This window comes from Sipha flava, unplaced genomic scaffold (assembly GCF_003268045.1).
Source record: "Sipha flava isolate LNK unplaced genomic scaffold, YSA_version1 88_pilon_pilon, whole genome shotgun sequence".
Classification (NCBI taxonomy): Eukaryota; Metazoa; Arthropoda; class Insecta; order Hemiptera; family Aphididae; genus Sipha; species Sipha flava.
Window position 1 is genome coordinate 1,730,816 of NW_020273630.1, and position 19,475 is coordinate 1,750,290.

The 19,475-nt window shown below is 29.0% G+C and overlaps 2 protein-coding genes across 2 annotated transcripts; one reads left to right on the forward strand and one right to left on the reverse strand.

Annotated features, from left to right (window-relative positions):
• Nucleotides 1-2,246: 2,246 nt before the first annotated feature.
• LOC112693504 (leucine-rich repeat extensin-like protein 5) lies at nucleotides 2,247-4,035 on the reverse strand. The gene is made up of 2 exons (XM_025568612.1): nucleotides 3,929-4,035; nucleotides 2,247-2,824 (listed from the first exon to the last, which is right to left on the reverse strand). The coding sequence occupies exons 1-2, from the start codon at nucleotides 3,962-3,964 to the stop codon at nucleotides 2,336-2,338; spliced, it is 525 nt and encodes a 174-aa protein (XP_025424397.1). The 5' UTR covers nucleotides 3,965-4,035; the 3' UTR covers nucleotides 2,247-2,335.
• A 7,850-nt stretch (nucleotides 4,036-11,885) lies between these two features.
• On the forward strand, nucleotides 11,886-19,442 carry LOC112693593. The gene is made up of 2 exons (XM_025568724.1): nucleotides 11,886-13,471; nucleotides 18,156-19,442. Exons 1-2 carry the CDS (start codon nucleotides 12,780-12,782, stop codon nucleotides 19,426-19,428), a joined length of 1,965 nt encoding a protein of 654 aa, XP_025424509.1. The 5' UTR covers nucleotides 11,886-12,779; the 3' UTR covers nucleotides 19,429-19,442.
• The last annotated feature ends 33 nt before the right edge of the window (nucleotides 19,443-19,475 follow it).

The following is a 19,475-nucleotide window of genomic DNA, read 5'->3' on the forward strand; positions in this document are numbered from 1 at the left end:
TTAAGATATTTTGCTTATGTCTAAGCTATTATTAATTTGTTGTTATTCTTCTTCTTTTTCTTCATGCTATTTTCTTTTTTCAGTGCCAAAGATTTATAAGTTTATACCTATTAAATTTTTTTTTTTTTTTTGTAGTTACCATTTGATATTCTAATAATTGTTGCATTTTATAATTAATGTTAAATTTGTTTTCATATTTTCTGGAATTTTTATATATATATATATATGTATTAATTTACTGCACAAATTTAATTATTAGTAGCTGCCGAATCACAAGTTATAGAATTTATGGTGCATATATTGTAAAGTTAATTTTAAAAAAAATGTATTTTTTATACAGTATATTTAATACTTAATTATCTAATGTTAATAAGTTCCCTCTCCCACCCTTTATCAATTGTAATTTAATATTTTTTTTTATTATAAATGAAATATTATACAATTAAAAGACAATGTTCAATTAAATTAAAAGATCTCGTGTTAGATGTATTTTTATTAATCTTTTATATATGTATGTATGTGTGTATATATTTTTACATCCACAATTGATTCTATATATGCTATATATACATTTATATATGTGTGTTTTTGTGAATATAATACATTTTTTAAGCCTTTTCATGGCAAATTTGGTATGAGTGTTTATATTGTGTTCGTTTAAATGTGCCTTTTAATTTTCATTAGTGAAATTTAGCATCTCCATTTACTCAAAAATATTGAAATTAATGGAAAATATATACATATATCTTATTATATAGATTCAATTAAAAAAAAAAATTACATTATAAAAATATTGAATGATGTTTATGAATAAATTTAGAAAAATGTGTTCTTTATTTAAATTAATTTAGCTTTCATATTTTATAAATCATGTATATTTTACCCCATGCAAATCATAAAAATAAAAATATTTTTCTTTACTAAACACTTAGTAATTTTAATTTTTAACTTTTTGACTTTGATACCATTTAAATAGATTTGTTTTAGAGTTAATTTTTGCAAAGTTATCATTTGTAAATATTTTTCAGTATAATTGTACATACATGTTAACTGGTTTAGATAAAGTTTTTGGAACTCTATGAATATTTTTTCGCTAATCTTGTTTTACATTTTTTATTAATAACATTTAAACAAAATACACACCACAATTACTGTAAAATATCCATTTAGAATATAAATATTATATATACATTGAATTTCAACATACATTTTTTAATTATATTTTTTGGCAAATCATCAGAATTTGTCAATTATCCCAAATATATTATATTTAAAAAATCTTAAAATGAATAATAATACAAAATTGAAAGAGTTCTAAATTCTTTATTCAAATTGTAATTTGATACATTTAAAGTTTTAATAAATAAAAATTCCTACTTACTTGTTTTACAATTTTTATAATTATTTTAAAAATAACAATGGTATAATATAAAATTAATATCACTTTGGAATTTGTATTCTTCATTAATTATTTAACAAATATCTTTAGCTGTGGACTTTGTTAATTTATGTCTTAATCAGAGTTATTATTTCTGTACTTATTGAATATTGTTCTATATTTATAATTCTTTTTATTCATTGTGAATTTTTTTTTATTATACAAAGTATATCTTTTTGTTATAACTGTCTTTTAAAAATATATTTATGTTATTGAAATCTAAGAAAAATATTTAATATAATTAGATCAGTGTTTCTCAAATGATCCTACTTTTGGTCCACTTAAAATTGATTAATTTATTTTGTGAGTAAATGTTTATTTAGAATAATCATGTTCAAAAGTGTCTTAATGTCACATCAACAAAACTTTGCTGATAATTTTAAGATAGATTTTTTTTTTTTATTTCTTAGCTCAGTTAGGATCATTAGTCCTCGATCACTTGAAATTCTTAGAATAAAATTATTTAATGTCTTAAAATAAAATAAAATGTCTTCTACCTAGAAAAGAAGTCACAGGGTGTTTGTGCGATGACACTTTAAATGTGTTCAGGTGCCAAAAGATCAATTGAGAAACGCTTACCAAAAACATTGACAGACGCTAGTCAAATTTACCTTGTATTTTTTTTTTTTTATATATATATATATATATATATATATATATTTATAACATATAGGTAATTGAATATGGATGTATAAATAGTGAAAAACCCTTATTTGTACATTGTTACTTTTTTACTATTAAAATTAAATTTGAATTCTTTCAATTTACATAGTTAAAACAAAACATATTATATAATATTACATAGGTGGTTTTTTTTTTTTTTTTTTCGTCAAATGTTCAAATGTGTCCGCATGCGTGTTTCCAATGCATTACTTCAGTGGGTAAGTAGGGCGAAGTCTACTTCTTGCCGTAGCCACCATTATTGCCGTTACTAGTGGGGGCGCCGACGCTGCCGTAGCTGCCGAAACCGTGACCGCCGTGCTCCGCGTAGTTGGAATAATCAATCTGCGGACTGGGGTTGCTGCTGGGCAGACATCCGGCGGGTGGCGCAATGGGCTTGAATACGACGACCTGTGGTGACGGCTCACTGTATCCGCTGTAACTGGACTGCGGCGGTCCGTACGCGGGGTAGCTGGGGCTGGGTGGTGGTCCGTACGAGGGGTAGCTAGGAGTCGACGGTGGTGGCCCGTAAGACGGGAACGTGACTGTTGACGGGGGTCGTGGCTGCTGCTGCTGGTAATAGTGTCCTCCGTAGAACACCGCGGACGTCTGGGGAACGGCGGGTGGCACACCAAATCCTTGTTTCAGGAGCATTTTCTTGGCCAAAAAATGGCTGGCGAAAGGCTCCAGGAAGGCGTTTGCGGCTGCCATCATGGCTACCATGACCTGCAGATATTATATAATATTAAACAATTACTAAATGTTATTGTACATTGAAGACTCCTACATTAGTGTAATATAAATTCGGAACGGGGGAATAAAATAATCCATAGTAATTCGTACAAATTCGTTTTCTGGAGAAAAGTCCTATTGAATATGAAAACTACCTCTACCGCTCTCATTCCACCATCCTGTCATCACCACATTAATCCTTCATTCCTATTACAAATCGAAGTCAACGTATGCATTTATACGTTCATATAATATCCGACTATTGGTATTATAATTTAGGTACCTAGTGTATTCATATATCAATATCTGACAGTTTTAAATTTAATACACATATATGTATAGCTAATAAATATGTAGAACATAAAATAGGTGGTACCTAACCCGAGTTAATATCATTGTTTTGTCTATTTAAATTACCAACTTAACATTAATTATTTAGATAAAAATAGTTAATACGATTAACTCAATTAACTTAAAATATCTAATAGGTTTTCTTATTTACGAATATTTGGGCGTGATATTAACGACAGAATGTGTGATTCACATTTGAACCTCTGTTACGAAAATATTAATGACCGAAGCCTCGTTACACCAATTTGTGGCATTCGGTTAGAGTCGAAGCTCACATGTATTAGATTACCAAAAGTCTTTCATTGTCTAAGGTCAACCCAGTTAAATTTTAAAACGCATAAATGACTAAAGCAATTCGTCCGATGACGATCACATTGATGGAGTATAGACAAAGGATGATAAGGATTCAAATTTCTCCGAATTCTCAAAAAAAATGACCTGAATTCATGACCAATTTCATGGTTCTTTCAAAGTTTATCCTGAGACTTGTGATTAAAATATATAAATATATATATTATATAACGAATAGGTAATGAAGCATACTATTTATTAACATTTTACATTTTTTCAACCCCTCGCCGAGAAATTTTTTCCTGCGTACGCCCCTGAGTATAGACGATATAGGTAGTTAGGAAAAACAGTTACACTAGAACCATTCGAAAACTGTACGGATTCCTAATGAACTTAAACTTATTTGCACATGTTAATATAAAATGATATTTACGCATAATACGTAAGTATACTCACGATGCACATGACGAAAATTCCATTGGTCTTGGCCATCTTGTCTCTATAGAAGTCGATCGGTGAATAAAAACTACGGACACCGGATCGTCGCACTTATATAGCTTATAGGGTCCGTTCTTGGAATGGCAAGTTCACGTGTGCACCGCTGCAAGTACTAACCTTGACCGTAGTCTTGCGTGCACGGTTTTTTTTTTCTTTTTGGGCGGTTCAACAAACTGGATAAAACCAGATTCCTCTTCGTTATTATGAAATCGCCGCGTGCGTATATGTAATGCCCGCGTGTGCAACAATATATGTATATATGACGATCTGTGTTTTCCCATTCCTGCCAGGCATGAATGCATTTTTCGTGCATTTTATTTAATACCCTAAAAGTTGGACAACAGGTTTCTTCAAATCAACTATTATCATGTAGGTAGATAGGTATAATTCCGCGGCGGCATTGAGAAACGACTTCAGCAAGTCGTCGAAATGTTTGGTTTTTCTTCCATCACATATATTTATACACATATACGTATACCTATCTGTACGGTATTATATCAATTTATATTATACATTATGTTACATGTACAATATATACCTATGCCTATACAACTGCTATATATAATGCATTAATGCAGCTCGTGCAACTTCTATAAACGCGTTACTGACTTGATGCTTGGGTCACGGCTCATCTGCATGATTTCCCGAACCGCGAGCGCAATATCTTTAATCTATGAATAATAATTAACTACAAGCATGTCCATTATATCGGTTCGGCTATATTTTTTCTAGTTAAAAAAAAATCTTTTATTCGTTTTATGACTGGTGCAATCAATTTAATATATGGCGTTACGTACTAACTATATACGACAGAAGAATCGTTTAGATTAAAATTTTAATCTTATACGCCTAATAATTTGCCATGCAACTAAATAAATATATGAATATGAATGAACATATAAACTCCTACATAATATGTAGTCATCTACTTATTATACACGAGTTTCAGTATTACGAGCGTGCATATATTGTAAATATATGTGCTCATATAAAGTCGTAAAGATGTATCACAATTCATAACCGTATACATAAATATGCTGTGATTTTTTGAGTTCATAATAACATTATTATACATGAGCTTTCATCGTACCCTTTCGCCATGTTAATTATAAAAGAAGAATGTTAAGGTATATACCTGGACGAAAGTAATGCGGTAAAGTTGTACCTACCCGGATCTCGCTTCTTTCAAAAAAAAAAAATATACCTATGTACCTACTCCTTTTAATAATTATGTATAATTTAGTTATAATATAAATAAAATAATATATAAAGGCGGTCCCACACTACTCGCAAATAATGACAAGTGTAGAGACAAGTAAATAATCCGATTGATTGCTCGATCTTCAAAGTTACTTCCCACACTAATCGAAAATAGAGTCGGCTACGAACTATTGCGAGTATTATTCACAAATTTTAGCGATTACCGAGTCACGTATAATTTGTTTGCTATCTGATTATTTTCGTTAATTTTCAATTATTCCCGAGCAGCGTGGAAATTAACCCGATTATGTACAAGTGCGCAATTCAGCTTTGATTCGGAACAATTTACCGCCTTCTGGACTAACAACGATGAGTGCCAACGCGAGCAGGGGTGTACGTATACACGGGTATACGTCGTGTACCCATCTGCAGATTTTCGATTTTTGGCATATACCCAGAGGCGTCATTTGGGGGGGACAGACTATGGAAAATGCCCCCCTTTAAGAAATTTTAAAAAATCGGCAATTCATTGTCCGATGATCAAATGCTAAAATCGGTAAATAGTAAATTTTTATTTACTACTTTGTATTCAGAAATCAGATAATATTCTCTTTTAAATACACGTTCACGGTTTATTAAAAGTTGAGAAACACTGGCTCATCCCCGGTTTATGACAGTTGTTATTACGCAAACCTTATAAACTTTATTTTTGATATATTATATATTTCTATTTATGTGATCTTTATAAAACAGTTTTCGTGATATCGATACCATAACAATTGAGCTCATAATCTATAAAAAAAACCGTTAAAATCGTTCCTATTCACCCCAATCTACGGTACATTATATTTGAGATTTAATTTTATGTTTTTATAAATAAGTTTTGTTAAGTATTAAATATACAAACATAAAATTATAAATATTTATTTAATTAGATTTATATTATTATTCCACTAAACCTATTGATAGATAATTTATAGCCTATAGGATAAGTAAATAAATTAATGTTTTACTATCTGTAATGTTATTATTTCATTGGATAAATTTAAATGTTTCATGTTCTTTAGTTATCATCAGTGGCGTAATTGTACGGGGGAAGGGGGGAAAGTGCCCCCCTGACAATTTTTTTGAGATAAAGGTATAATTTTGGCCCCCCCCCCCCCCAGATAATCCAACAGTACAAATAGCACCTTTTATTGATGAACTCTTATGGGTATTAATACTGAATTGGGCTTTTTGTCGGTTCCATACTTAGTGAAAAATAAAGTAAAATACAAGCGTAACTTTCAAAACACAGACAGGTGTTAAAAATAACTACACAAAAGTTGATTCTAAGGGGATCCGACATTAGATTAAAAAAAAAATCACAAATATTAAGGATTCACCAGGTTTAAATATTACCAAATATTTTACTTGTACATTTTGTGCCTGAATTGAAAATAAAATTTGAGTCACCCTCCCTTGAAGTAAGTCTAAATACGCTCCCCTGATCTATCGTCAATAAATATTAAATATTTAAATATATAGGTAACCATATTTTTTTGAATATTATGAAGTTGGCAAATTTAATCAATTGCCTTACTCTTTCAAAAGTTGAAATAACGTCCTTGCTTATACCTAATGTAAAATTTTATTTTACGGGTATACGCTCCTAAAATAACTCGTAAACTAAATAAAACTTATTTAAAAATTCATTGGAAAAAATTATTATGAACTATGAAGTTTGAATGAAATATTTATATGTTGAATATTGCAGTGTACAGTTTAGTTACAGTTTAATATATTTTAAGTTCAATTTAGTAAATAATATTTTTAAAAATAAATGTTATTAAATATAATATAGAGTATGGACTTTCAGCTCATGGTTCATAAATCTGCACCAAACAATTTATAATGCGCGGCAAATTTATATCTTATGATATTGTATTTTATAGTCTTATTAGAAGCTATAAACATGTTAGAGGTTAACTTAATTTATTCGAGTTTAGCGAGAACGTTTTTTTAGTATTAATATACATATTTTATTAATGCGTATACCCATAAATGTATTTATCAATACACCACTGATCGCGAGTGCATAATTATAGCAAGTGTATATTCTCATATTACTCGCGAGTGTCATTGATTAATTTAACTGTGAATTAATCGTATATACTTGTGAGTAGTATAGAACCAGCTTAATATCTAGTTATACATTTAAAAATATAAATATTTAATTAGAAATAATAATGGAAAATTTTTATTGTATATCATAAGTATTAGAATGGTTTTTATGGATTCCTCAATAAGTACAATTAAAGAAAACAAATAAATACTATAAGCCTATAAATAAAAAAATATAAGTATACAATGATGGTTATTCCGGATTTAATGTTTATCCGTCGATACATCTTTAAAATTGTGTGGATCTTCATAATGGTAGATGGGTACTTGGGTAGAGTCACTTTTTCATGTGTTTTTAAAATATTATTTTAAATTATTTATTTTGTTTTGTGTTTCAAATTGTATTTGTATTCATAGATAGATAACATATAGTCAGTTTTCAATCACAATATGTGTACTTTGATAAACGAAAAAAATTAAGCTGTTCAAATGAAATTTAAGCATAAAATATTAGTTTAGATAGCGATTGATAATTAATATAATATTATGTTTAGAAGCAAAAATATAGGGAATTTGTGAAATTAGCCGGTACAGCTTCTTTCCAAAATATTTCAATAGCCCCTCAAATATTTTTTGTAATTCTCGCAAGTACCTGTATAACGATTTTATGCGATTAGCCGACGAATAACATTAGCCCTCTCCCTCACCAGTGGAAATACTGCAGTTCTACGCTTATGATTAAATTGCTGCATTCAACGATTTAATTAATTTTAAGCTAGAGGGGGCAAACTATAGTATCTATCTAGAAACGACATTGCCCCCCGTGGCCATACCTATTATTTTTTGTGCTCTCTTAATCATTATAATATTATAGGCACACATTTATTTTTATGCATAAAGATACGACGTATTATAACTATAATCGCTTTGATAAATCGTTGAGATCTTGACGTACACGATAAAATAAAAGTCGCATATAATCATTACCTATTAAATAATATAATAGAATTGTTATAATGTCGATAGCCAATCAACTACTCGTATAAAGATTTTCCATCAATTTTATATTTTAGTTCACTTGCTATTTTAAAATATGGTGTTATCTTATTAACAAAATGTATTAGGCTTATACATTTTACTTTGTGTCATGGTGACGATGTAAAAAATACTCCCATATTTACCTACGAAACAAATCATAAATCAATAAGTCAAATATGGACTGAGTCAAATAGACCAACAATTGTAATTAATTTAATTCCCACTACTTAAAGCGAAATAACTTAACACAATATCATGTGTATTATATAACATACAAATATTTTAAAAATATGTATGCTATAATAATTTACTTATTAATATTACATTGTAACATGTAGTAGAAGGATTTAAATTAATATAAAACGAGTGTTTAAAATGTAAAAATTTCATAAGTGGAATTCTTAAACTTAAACAATTAACGTACCCTGAAATTATTTTATTTATACCACAAGGTGCTTATCAACTCAATTATTTTTGATTTGATTTTATAAAACTAAAATTAAAACAATAACAAAAAATTATAATAGAAATATTTTTGTAAAAGTAAACAAGATAAATAGCTAATAATCTTTTTATGAGACATAAATAATACTAATGACTAAATATAAATTAAAATATTTTGTATACTTCAGTTCAAAAAAAATAATCACCCAAAAAGATTCCTTATAATTTCAATGAAAATGGGTATGTTTTTAAATGTAATATTATTGTATTCTACTCAAATTCTGTGTTCAGTTAAAGTCAAATAAACATTTAATTGAATTGAAAAACTATTATTCTCATATTCATATAAAACAGCTGTATTGACTGAATTTCACATGATATTAATTATAAATGAATATTAATATTTTTTGTACTGTAATTCAATATTTAACTATAAGTTATTCTCCAAACAAAGAAGTAGGTGTAACAAAAAACTCACTACTAGGTATACATCTTAGTTTCTTTAACCAGAATCTGAAGAAAGCGAAAATGTCATATGTACCTGTAGAAAATTAAAATTTTTAAAGATAGGGAAACAAAAATCACATAAAAATCAAAATTTAATATCTATTTTAGTAAGTAACTAAATAACTCGATGGATAGAAGAAAAATAATCCTATTCACATTTCACTCATATAAATTTAATTTGATTCTTGATAAATCAAATTATTTATTCCCCTCTTGAACTATAGAGTTATAAAGATTCTACTTTATTATCTACTACAAATCTTATTTAAATGGCAGTTAGCATATAGTTACTAAAAATAAATGTAGCCAAGCCCAGATTATGATAATTTGGAGCCCATAACCATAATCAAAATAATGATGAACCACACATAAATATATCTCTGAGACAAAAAAAAATTATATTCTAATTTATAAATTTATTTCTTGCTTTTTTAAATACAAAAATAAAAATATTATTTATATAAATAATTTTTTCTTTCTTTTTGGGAAGCAAATCCTGTAATTATATCATCGGTATTAATTACCTCTAAAACAATACTCTCTGAATATAAATCCATAAAACTATTTTAATTTGCTTAAGAACTGCTCGTTATGCATGTGTTCTTTATACAAGCTAAAAAAAAAAAAGTTAAAAAACGAAAAAACCTACTATCTACCAGAGGTCTACTATTGTTTGGTATCTGTTTTGGATCCGGGGCCATGGCCCCCTCTGCCCCCCTCTAATCAGGACTTGAATATAGCTAAAAAATCTATATGTATAAGTGTATTCAAATGAAAACGTTTCTAATGCCCTTGGATATTATAGTTGTACAAATAAATAGCAGTCTAAGTAATGAATTTATTATCCGTTTAGTTTCAAAATACTGAATTTGTATACATGAACTTTTGGTAAAAAGATCTTTATCTTTCATTCAATAATACTATATCGTCAATATATATCTTTGATTATATAAATAATTACAAATTTTAAGAATTAAGAATTCTATAGTTAATTGGTATAAATAATTTTCTTTAATTTTATTATAATTGGAAAAGTTGTACTATGTTCAACACGATTAAAAACAACACGTTTTTACTGAAAATATAATTTTCTATATATATATATTTCTTTCCAAACTTGATTTTTTTCTAACGTAAATTATTCATCAATATAATATACTTAGAGTAGTTTTTAGACTACGATTTATCATCACTTTAAAATCTAACATGAACACACCTCTAACAGACCAGTCCAATCGACGATGAACCATTCAAAACCTATTACACATGCGAAGTGATATTCACGTGCCATGAACGTTTGGTTTTTTTAGATAAACATTTTTGTTTAAATTAAAAATTCAGCCTATGTGATTTATATTTTAATTTTCGTTTTTTTTTTTTTTTTTAACTGAAACCATTAATTTATTTTATTAGAATTTTTTTTTCTGTAAAAATTAAATTAAATTATTATTTCTTATATTATTAATAATAATTGAAATATCTGCAATAGTTCATTTTAAAAATAGAATATTTAACCATTATAATGGTAAATAAAATAAAAATGAAAATATTTCCACACAAATAACTAACTGTAACACAAATATATTATCGTACTAATCAAATCAAAATTCAATAAACACAATATATCCTGTAATAGTTTGCGATGATGAATTAAACTAACTTCATAACTAATAGTTATTCCGCGAAGGAACTGGTTAAAAATATTGTTGCCGTTTAACTAGTTTAGAAGAATAGGTCGGGGCCAAAAAATATCACTTAGTGAACACTGTTATGTAAGCGGTGTTTTAAATCATACTTCGTGGTCAGCCGTTGGGGGGTACCGCTAAACAACGTCTTAAAGATCATAATATCTAACTTGAATCCAACAAATTATTAAAGAGTAATTGTAATTTTTTAGATGGTAAAAATCTTTTAAAAAAAAAACTATCATGAATCTAAAAAATAAAAATACTATATTTATACTTAATTTTCTTGTTAAAAAGTTATTTTTACATTAAATACTATACCTATATCTGCCTATGATTATCTAAAAGTTATATATTTATATGTGTGTGTATACACAGAGTGATGTGATCCAATAATACTAATCGGGTAAATAAAGCCGATTTAACTATATGTATTAAGTGTATATTTTATAAATAAATTACCTACTAAATATCGTCATCATTATAACTGACAATTGTGCTGCGAATTTTTGTATGGTGAAAAACACTTCATTACATAATTGTTATCCATTAAGTTATTATTTAGAAACATAGGTGTTTATGTATTGTACTGGTACTATATGTACCTACGAATAATTGTAAATAATTATTTTGAACAAATAAATGTGTTATTGTTATTTGACAATACATTGGATAATGCAGTTGGTAAAATAGTAAAACAATTAATTTAAGTACCCGCAACTTATGTATGGTTTATAACAATGAATTAATGTCGATTTTTTCCCCTTCATACATGTGAATATAAATTATACAGCTACCTATATAAAAATGTAACGGTTTATCAAGCAATAATTTTATAGATAATACGAATACATATAATTACTTATTGAATATTTGTTAACTTTTGCGATTCGTGTACACTATATATATGGACATAATAAAATAATACAGAGTGACCCAACATGTTTTGTCGATGGAAAATTAAAGTCTTTTTACATTGTATTAATTTTTTTTATTTTTTTTTTTTTTTTGTTTTAGTATAATTTCATATAGTGTGCACTGATGAAAATCGTAATATCAAATATGTGTTTCGACCCTTTACCGATTCAAAAAATCGACTTTTTCTAATTGACATTTTTATAAAACTGCAAAATGGCCATTTTATGAAACAATTAAAATCGTTATGGAAATTCCAATAATTGGTTTCATAATTATAAATCACATGTAGGTTTTTAAAAAAAAGTACGCGTAAATATCATACCTACCAAACCGTGTAAGCGTTTCTTTTATTCAAAACTTACGTTGCCCGTAACTGTGAAACTAAATTATCGTACTTCCACCACGATACTTTCATAAAAACATGTTTTGTAGAACGGCTGTTCTTCAACATTTTAGCAATGGAAAATTCAAAAGTTTCGTTTCTAATACTACTACAAAATGACTAAACTAAATTTAAAAGGGGAAAAGTGATGTATTCATGGAGATATTTCTATCGGGCAAACGCGGACCACCCTGTAAATGGTTCCGTGCATTAAGCAAATGAGTCGTAAAATAATTACATAATACTGGCAGTTACGACTCGCACGACGAAACGACACAATAAACCCTTGTACGCGGACTTCGTACACGTGTTTATTTATTAATTAATTGCACGGGCAGGAGCCCTTTGGACACGATTTGAATATGGATTGACAGTAATTGCAAGTACAGACAGCGTGCCGTCAGTATGTATGTGTGTGTGTGTGTGTGTGTGTGTGTGTGTATTTATACGTAGCGACCGGCGGGTACGTGCACACGGCAGGACGGAGAAAAGAACGGGCATCAGACGAGTGTCGTTGTGAAATCGCGTCGCAATGAAGCCGGATCGGGCGTTGTCGGTGACTGGCTGGTACTGTTTTTGCTGGTGCTGGTGCTGCGGCCCGACCGCGGCCGCCAGCACGGCGCTAGGCCAGGCGGTGCACCAGCGGCTGGAACGGGACGGGGACTACCGGGCGCGCGTGCTGCGACTGACCCGATCCGTGAACAGGATCGTGGACGAGTACCTGGGCACGCGGTCGGTGGTGATGTTCGCGGACGAGGTGCGCGACAGCGAGCTGGGCCAGCAACTGCTGTCGGGCATGGCGCATCCGCGCGTGCTGGTGTCTAGGGACGACTTACGACTGGCCACCGGGCTAATGGTGTACTTGGACCGCGGCCATGACGGCGGTTACGACGCGGTGCTCGGCCGGCTGCCGTCCAGTGACCACTCCCGGCACATGGTGCTGTGGGACGGCGTGCGCAGCGGCATCGCCGGCGACCGCGTCGACCTGCACCACATCCAAGTCACGTTCGAGACGTTCTGGCAGTATCAGCTAATTGACGTGGCCGTCCTGGTACCCATGACCAGCGGCAGCATACGCGTGTACGCGTTCAACCCGTACACCGCGTCCCGGTGCAACAGGGCCGGACCACCCATCATGATCAACACCTGGAGCAGCTGGACCAACGGGTTCATCAGGCCCGACCGAATATTCGGCATGGACAATAAGCTAAAAGACTTGCACAAGTATGTAGCAATATACAAGTACATGTATACAACTTCATTCTCTGAGTCACTCGTAAAATATATTTGTAAATATTTTGAAAAATATAACAAGTACTAAATTTACATATATAGAATTGAAATTAAGCTTAAAACCTGTTTCGCGATGTACTATTTATTTAAAAAAAAAAAAAAAGAAAAATTCGAGGTAAGATATTTCGAGTGATTTCAGAGAACACGCGTGACAAAGATTCCATTTATATAAATGCACTGATATAATAATACGTGTTCATGAAACCTGCAGTGGTGCCGAACCTCACTAACAGTTAAAACAACAGCTTAAATGGCTGGTAACTAGTGGTTGGGGTAATTTTTGCAATAACCGGCTCATTCTTAAGTTTTAAAACTGTTTACTAGTGACCATAGACTTTCCATATCAGTTTTAAGTACAGCAGCTACATATAGAGGCGGCCAATTTTGAAGAGCAGCAAAAGAAAATTGAATATATATTTTGTTCTTATGTAACTAAAATACTTTATTTTTTATTTTATTTTACCACTTCAACATTTTCAAATAAGTTTCACCAATAATAAATATCAAAAACATCGTAATTTCAAGGAAAATATAACTACCTAAATAAGCAATAGCTGTAAAAAACATTCAAAATACGGACATACGGTTGAACTCACCAGATTTATATATAAGCATATATCCCAATATAAAATATAATATATTACAACCTAAACGCGTGGTCTGAGAAGGTCCAGACCCTATAGATCCCTAGTAAAACCACCAATGTACCCACTAGTCCCCTTCCTAAATTCAGTACTGCTTATAGTAAGGTAGGAATGGACTCAATAGACACTTGAAAGTCACCATTTGTACTTAATATTTTTCTACTCAAATGTTGAAAAAATGTATTGAAAGAAACTTGATAGATAGTGTTGGTTGCTTAGGACTTTAAAATTGAATAGGTTTTTTTATTTTTATTATACTATTGACAAAATATTACTTAGTTATAAATTAAGGCAAAAGATAATAGAACAGTGTTGTCACTCGCTCCTGAGTCTATTATAGTACTGTTATAGACTATGAACCATTTAGTTTACAAGTATAATGTTGGACGTTGGTCAAACAGGTTACGAATAATTTATCTATATAAATCTATATATTTAATTAAATTACCAACTTGTTCATAAACACTGCGTTGCAGGTTTTTTTTCTTGTAATTCTACCCGTTATACTACAAATTGTTGACATTTATGAAATATTTTATACTTTTAATCGATGCTAATTATTGGATTGTTAAAATATTTAATCGGATGAATCATTTTTCATACAATTTACCTAGACATATACAAATGTAAAAACAAAACAACAATTACAAACAATATAGTGATTAATGAAATTTAGACATTATCTATGAATCAATCTATATTCAATGACTAAAAAAATATAAGTTACAGTCTTCAACTGTCCATAAGATACTTATAATCATCATCATTTTTCTAAATTTATTAATCTATAGTAAATTTATCTCCGCTATTAATTTAATGTTTACTAATATACCAACTGCACATTACTATTATGAGCTGTTTAATTTTAATGCAAATGTTAATTTATTGCATATTTTCTTTGTAATGTAAAAGTCAAAGCCAATAGAATAGTCACAGAGACATTATGTATATTACATTAAATAAAAAATTGTTATAGTAATTAGTATTTAGTAATTACCTAGGTATATACAAGTATAATCTAACAAATGTTTCATTTAAATTTATTACTGTAAATTTTGATGTAAAATTAAAAAAGCATTACTCATTACCTTTATTAAATTTCAATATCAACACATGTATAACAATATTTATAATTATAAAATCATAAAATAGGTACCATAGATATACGAGATATACATACGTATATCGATATACATATGATGACTACTTATGTTTCATAAAACATTTACAGACAAATAAGTTAAACATGTATCGAAAAATTATTTACAATAATAAAATTTAAAACGGGAAATTACTTTCAAGTTTTGTTCACTGTTGGTTTTTTTTTTAATTTCTTATAAATATTTCCTATTTGTTTATATATATATATATATATATATATATATATATATATATATATGTATATAAATTCAGGTTAGACATATTATTATTTAAAAGTAATGCGTAAAAACTTCAAAATCATATTTACTCGGAACAGATATAATATAATAATATAATGTCATAAAATATATTACACAAAAATTATATGGTATACATTTAACTTAATCTTTGATAACCTATTGGTATAATCTTTTTACCGAAAATAAATAAAGTTTTATTGCAATATTGTATTATCCATGATTGGACATTGATGAGTTAAAATCTATGTTGATTTAACTTATTTACTTAACTCATTTCCTCCTAAGTTAATTTAAAATTAACATTTTATTTTTAAAATGATTTATTTATTTTGAATTTTACAAGCCAGAAAAATATTTATTTGAAGTAAAATTAAGCATAGATTACCGTAAATTTGACTTATGAGTATCTTAAAACAATCCCAACGAAAAAAAATAATAAAAATAAATCATTCCTGCATTATATCTTAGATATAATTGTAATTTCCACTTTTATTTTGAATTGAAAGACATTTTTTACTGATTTTTTTGTACTTATGTTAATAAATTATTTATTTTTTACATTGTGGACTTAATTGAAAAAAATTAATTAATTGAGTTAAAATATATCATTTAATATCTTTATACTTGAATAATAATAGTTATTAAAATTACAAATATTTCACATTACAGTTATAGTTATAATTTTAGTTACAAGTACAAAATAACTTTATATGTGTAGCTTTTAGTATATACTTTTAGTGTATTAATTATTATATACAAATTAAAATTAAAATCTCGCATAAATATAAAATTTAGTTGAGTTTGAATTGCCTATTTTTTTAACTATCATACATTTTAAATACATGAGCTACATAAATATTCAAGTGCCTAGTGAGTTATAAAATATCGATTAAAACTAATTTAAAAATGTTGAGTAGGTACCTACTAAGATGGAAATATTTTAGAAATATTTCCTTCTAGTTAATTTTCACTGAATCATCTTGGAACAATAAAACTAAGTCAACAAATACTGAATAATAGGCAACCAATTATTTATCAAAACACTCAAAATACTTTTTATAGATGTGGTGTATAATGGTTGACTATTGTACAATCTAAGGTGTGCACAGGGGGTATGCAAGGTATGTAGCTACATATCCTGAACACAGAGCCTTGTTCCTAAAAATACCAAAAATAAATGAAAAACATGTTGTATTTGGTCTTTAAATTTATATTACATGATTTTTGTATTACACTATAATTATTATATATTTATATTCAGTCCCAGACATTTTTATTTATGTTTGAAACACAAATACTAATGTAAAAACGATTTAATGTAGGTAACAAAATTAAGAAGTACTGTAACTTTATGCTTTTAACTACAGACAAAGAAATGGCTTTACATTTAAATCCGGAAGATGTTATTGATGATTTCGAAAATTCAACTGAATGCAAAATTGTGTTTTGATCAATTATAACTATATATCAAATTTATTTCATTGAAATATATGACTATATTTTTGTTTATTTATACTATTTAAATATATTATTTAAACCATTTCAAGTGTTGTATATTTATTTTTTTTTTCGTTATTTGTTTTAAATTTAAATTTTGAAAACAAATATCATAAAGAACTTGCATACCGTGGAAAAGAAGTCTTTGCACGCCTATGTGTTCATTATTACAAATTACATTAAATTGTTTAATGTACTCTGTAACAGTATTTCATGACTCATATTTAAAATAAATAATATTATCTACATATTCTATATTGAATTCAGCATTTTTCTTTTTATTATATCCAGTATACTTTTTAAAGACTTACGCTTGCAAAGATTTGTTCGGGTAATGACAAACAATTTGACTACCTATTCATTTTATAACAATTTACTTCATTTGGTCAAAGTGAAAATTTTTAAAAAAAATTGTAAGAAACAATTTTCATCTTAAGCAATAGATATATCTAGGTACATATATGTACTGATATATCAGTCAATATACTTGGTTATTATTTTTTCAACCAAAATCGATTAAAATTAATTTAATAATGAGATTTTAGATGATGTTTTTTTAACCGAAATGTGTTTTTTGTAGTAACCCTAATTATAATTTTATAATTTTAACTTGTTAATTATTTGAGATTATTTTTTATCATTTTTCACTTATAAAGAACCTTACTGCTCCCAAAGCCACTATGTGAAATTCTGAAGCAACAATTTTAGACTTTAAACTTAGAGCGCAATCAAATTAATTTTTATTCGTATTACACATTTTTATTTTAAGTATTCTGGCGTCAAAAGCTAAATTTATTATTCAACGTTATTTTAAATATTTATAATATTTACAATTAATTCAATATTGTGCTTGAAAAATTAACGAAAGATTCATTTTTACTGTTAGTTCTAATGAGTAGGTGTTATTTGTATTATTTCTACACCAATATTTGGTCTCTAATTAATTCCACCCTCAGACTCAAGCTGCTGGATATTTCTACAATGTAAAACCATACGTTTATTAAATTGTATTTATCTGTAAACATGCGAATAGATAGGCACTTTTAGAGTTTAACGAATTTAACATTTTTCCAGATGTCCACTAAAATGCTTAGGCGTCCACAGACCACCTGTAACAACAGTAATACAAACGAACAAAGGCTTCCAGTTATCAGGATCTGGATTACGCGTTATCAACTTTATGCAACAACACATGAATTTTACAGGAATCGTTAGTATTGCATATGGTTATGCCGGTGTAAATTTTATACCCGAGACGAATATACCTGATAATGACAGCTCACCGGTAGGTACAAAGGTGAAACTCAGAAAAGTAGACTTGGCATTCGGTAGATTCACTAGGGTTTTCGATAGCGAATCTGAGGTTGAGTTCGTCAAAGAAGACCAAATGGATTGTTTTACATGGGGCTTACCAAGTGGAATTGGTCATGACCAGACATTATGGATTAACTATGTAACAGAATTTTCTCTAGTCACCTGGATATTGATCATGCTCAGCATAATTCTAGCATTTGGTGTTGTTGTCGTACTTTCACAGTTCTCGTTTCAAAATTCGATTTCATGGAGACCAATGTTTATTTTATTTTATACATACGGCACTTTTATCGGAGCTCCTATCAAAGTTTCACCGAAATCGTACACCTTACAAGTTTTTCTAACCAACTGGCTTATGTACAGCTTAGTGGTAACAAGCGCATATCAGGCATATTTGGGCAGTTTGATCACTATTCCACAAACAGCTCCCGAAATAAACGATCTACATACATTACTGAAGACTAATTTAAATTTAGTAGGTAGGCAACAGATGTACTATTTGATAAATTCTTCAGCGGGATCTAGTACTGATTTTAAATCATTGGTCGATCGTTACCAAATATTACCTCCCGAGGGTGTTAGCCATTTAATACAGAGGATATTAATGAAAAAAGACACAGCCGTCTTGGCATCCAAACGTGAACTGATATTTTATGCGCAGAGATATAAAACAATTTTTAATGGCTCAAGATATTTGCACGTGTTACCAATATGTATGATTGAATCATACTCATCCACTTTTATGCTAAGAAAAGGATCTCCGTTTCGACATAGAATAAGCACCATTATGTCAAGACTTTCTGAAACAGGTATTATGCAACAATGGGACCGGTCAAATGTCAAAGAAGAAATGACACGCGGTATTGTATTTACTAAGGACACTGTACTTTCAATGTCTCAATTTCACGGTGCATTTGTAATTTTATTTTTTGGATTATTTTTGGGGTTCTGCACATTTATCGGAGAAATTATTGTGTTTGTTATAAATATGTACAATGTAAAACAAACAAAGCATATTCAATTTTTAAAATAACTAAAAACCATGAACAATAAAATAAATTAATTACAACATTATGTGTC